Below are 3,243 nucleotides of genomic sequence, written 5' to 3'. Positions count from 1 at the left end.
ACTGGCGCCCTGCGGGGTGGCAGCCGCCGAGGCCGCCGGGAGGAGCCGCTGAGCCGGGTCGTGCCGAGGGGGATGTGCGCGGCGCTGGCGGAGGGGTCGCCGAGACCGGTCTACTGAGCCCGCAGCGGGAGCCTTGACCCTCCCTAGCGAGGAGAAGAGAGGACGCGGCCGCCCCTTCGCCCGCGGGAGCCGGCTGCCAGCTGCGGGGGCCGCCGGGCGCGGGGCTGAGCGAGGCCCGGAGCACTCTGAGCGGCGGCGATGGCGTCGTGGTTGGGCGGGCTGGGCTCGGGGCTGGGTCAGTCCCTGGGGCAGGTGGGGGGCAGCCTGTCTTCGCTCACCGGCCAGATCTCCAGCTTCACCAAGGACATCCTGCTGGAGGGCGCGGAGGAAGTGGGCGGTAAGGGGGGCTGAGGCGCCGGGCCGGCCGGGGGGCGGGGGGTGTGTGTCTGCGCTTGCCGGGGCTGTCTCTATCGAGTGCGCCGGTGCTAGGATAGGCCTGGTTTCGTGAGAGAGCTCTTCCTCCTGCCGCCGGTTTCCTCAGGGATCGGCAGCGGCGGGGGCCTGCGCTGGCGGTACCGGCACCTGCACCCGCACCCGGCCGTGAGGGAGCTGAAGGGACCTGCCAAACCGCGGCTGGGTGCCTTTCGGGAGAGCCGCTGGCTTTGCTGGCTTTGTTTTCGTTTTTATTCCGCGCCAGTGACCTCAGGATCTGGAGAATAAACACACGTATTCCCAGGCTGTAATAGCAGAGGTAAACCTGTTCTAGGTTTATTATTCGGATGTTTCCGAATTGCGTGAAGCGTTGTGTTGATCAGTAATGAAAGCACACAAACAACGCTCTTCCTCCATTCTGTTTGCTTATTTTATCTAAAACCCCCTTTGATTAGCTGCTTTTAGAGTGATTTCATAACACTGCAGAGTAGTAGTAGTACTACAGAGGGGTTTTTTTGCTACTGGGGTGATCTAAGTCTGACGTGTCACACAGGCAAAGGTCCAGTGTTTCTGATGTTTTTGTCATATTTCAGTTGGGCCCAGAGAAACCTGTGGAGTTCTACCATTCTCCTACAGCCAAGTAGGAGAACATGGCCCTTGTTTTGTAGGGATTAGAAGCTAGGATGACTTATTTATGAAACAAAATTGAAACAAAAAAGCTGAAATACCAGAGTAAGATATTCAATAAAGTAATATTAAATTTATTCTAGACTATAGTTTTTTGTTTATATTTTTGATGCCTTTTTGTTATGAGTTTTTGAATAAAACTTTTGGGTTTTTTCTAGTAAAGCAATTGTATAACACGGTAATAAATATCAGTAGGTTAATACCACTAGTACTGTTTACCATCCTGAAACTATAACTTCTTGAGAAAAATTAGCATTCTCAAAACAGCGTGAAGAGTAGCAACCACAAAGAACAGCTAAGACTTCTGAATACTCATCTTAAACGTGAAATTAAACACTTCTACTTTGTTTGCAACTTCACAACTATGAAGCATTGTGAAAGTATTGTATAAATCTTGTTGGTAAGCTGATACTACTGGTCTCATATGGATGGGGTTTTTTTGTATACGGGTAGACTGCTTGGAAAAGAGAAATTTATTCTGATAACTGCAAAGTTATCTTTTTTTTTTTTGCCTTTCTGAAAGACTTGCTTAGAATTATTTTACATTCCAAAATCCGCATTAGTTTAGTTTGGAAGCTTAATTTACACCTCTGAACTGGGTAGTCATCTAGTGCGTTTGTTTTGCCTTTTTTAAAGATAAATTGAGATTCCGATCCACACATTTGTGTTTAGTTTGTGCCAGAGAGGTGTGCTGATGTTCAGTAGCTATCTCCGGCGTACTTGATTGCTAGATACTGTTGTGAACAACTTACGTTTCCAAAAAATTTCAGAGTAGTATGTTTTTATGGGTTACTTAGCCTTGAGGGTGTAAAAATCTAGTGGCATCTAAGTACTCTTCCTTAAAGACCTTTAAATACTATGTGGCCTAAAGAACACTTTTCAAGCAGTTCCTTGCATCCCCTTTTTTTTTTATCTCCTAATTTTCTTATATTTTGTAATTTTTAATATTATCCCTTACATTCACTGCTTTGACTGTCATCTGAACTGAAGATGGTGTTTGTGGATTATAGACTTTAACATCTTCAGTTTAGCAGTTTTCATGGGTAGATTGTTGCCTCTGCAGCACTTGAGCTGCATCAGTTTTAAACAGCACATAGGAAATGAAGAAGTACAGTATTTACTTGAAAATTATATTTATTTCAAATTTTGAAAAATTGTCAAGGTTGCTTTATAGTCAATTCAGGATGATTTCTCATTAATAAAAGGAAATGCATTACTTCTATCCATTAGAAGTGGGAGAAGTAAACACAGCCTATTTGAGGAAGGTTGATCATTAGAGGAAGAGTATCCAGGGACAGAATTATGTGCTTTTTGTATTAGATAAACTGGTATGGTAGATTGTGTCACCTTCGTAAATGAAAGCATGTTTTATGGGGTTTTATGCCTTTACAGGGGTGGCAGGGTTGGTGTTTTGTTGTATAGATTATTTTGTGGATTTCATTGGGTTCGGGTGCATGTTTCTTCTGAAAATTTAGTCACTGTTGTATGTATGTTAAGGAACTAATTCTTGTTTTGAAACTTCTCATGAGATTACTGAGAAACACACAACTGCCGTGTCAGGTACAAAGTCCTAAATGAAAAAACAGATTCAGTGACATGAAATAGTGACGTAAAAACTTTTCCTTTCCCTAATTTTAAAGCTTAAATCCATACTTTTTCTGTTAGTTTTGTGATCTGACTTAAAGCCTAGGTAAGAGAGAACTCAATTAGGTTCAGAAAGACTCTCTGGTCTGAAAAATAATTCTGACAGTGTTCTGATAAAAGCAGCTTTTGATATTTACCTAGGAATGAACATTGAAGCAGTCTGAAGTAAGATACTTACTGTGGTCTTAACTGATGTCTACTTAACAGATAAAAGTAGTTTAATAAAAATGAAAATTTTCCCTTTCTTTCAGATGCAGCAACAGAACTCCACGTGTCCAATTCTAGACTCAGAGAAGTAGAAAGTATTAATGCAGCACAAAAGTTTGAAGTAAGACATTTGGAACACTAACGTAATTAAAAGCAATAAATAACATTTGTTTCTAGTAAAGGTGAAATGCTGCAGTGAAGTTGCTTGTCCCTGGGTAAATCTAGAAACAAGGGTGACAGTGGCATTAGAATGTTGCGCTTTTTTTTTTTTTT

The 3,243-nt window shown here is 42.9% G+C and overlaps 1 protein-coding gene across 1 annotated transcript in view; it reads left to right on the top strand.

Annotated features, from left to right (window-relative positions):
• The first annotated feature begins 8 nt into the window (after nucleotides 1-8).
• TRIP11 (thyroid hormone receptor interactor 11) overlaps nucleotides 9-3,243 on the top strand; it is a 33,525-nt gene continuing 30,290 nt past the window's right edge. Inside the window, exons 1-2 of the mRNA XM_010583849.1 lie at nucleotides 9-397; nucleotides 3,015-3,091. Of these exons, the coding sequence (XP_010582151.1) occupies nucleotides 259-397; nucleotides 3,015-3,091 (216 nt within the window). The 5' untranslated portion in view covers nucleotides 9-258. The remainder of the gene's footprint in view (nucleotides 398-3,014; nucleotides 3,092-3,243) is intronic.

The sequence above is a fragment of the Haliaeetus leucocephalus genome, unplaced genomic scaffold (genome assembly GCF_000737465.1).
Source record: "Haliaeetus leucocephalus isolate CR32 unplaced genomic scaffold, Haliaeetus_leucocephalus-4.0 Scaffold932, whole genome shotgun sequence".
Classification (NCBI taxonomy): Eukaryota; Metazoa; Chordata; class Aves; order Accipitriformes; family Accipitridae; genus Haliaeetus; species Haliaeetus leucocephalus.
The sequence above is the reverse complement of the archived record's forward strand: the minus strand, read 5'-3'. Positions and strand labels throughout refer to the sequence as shown.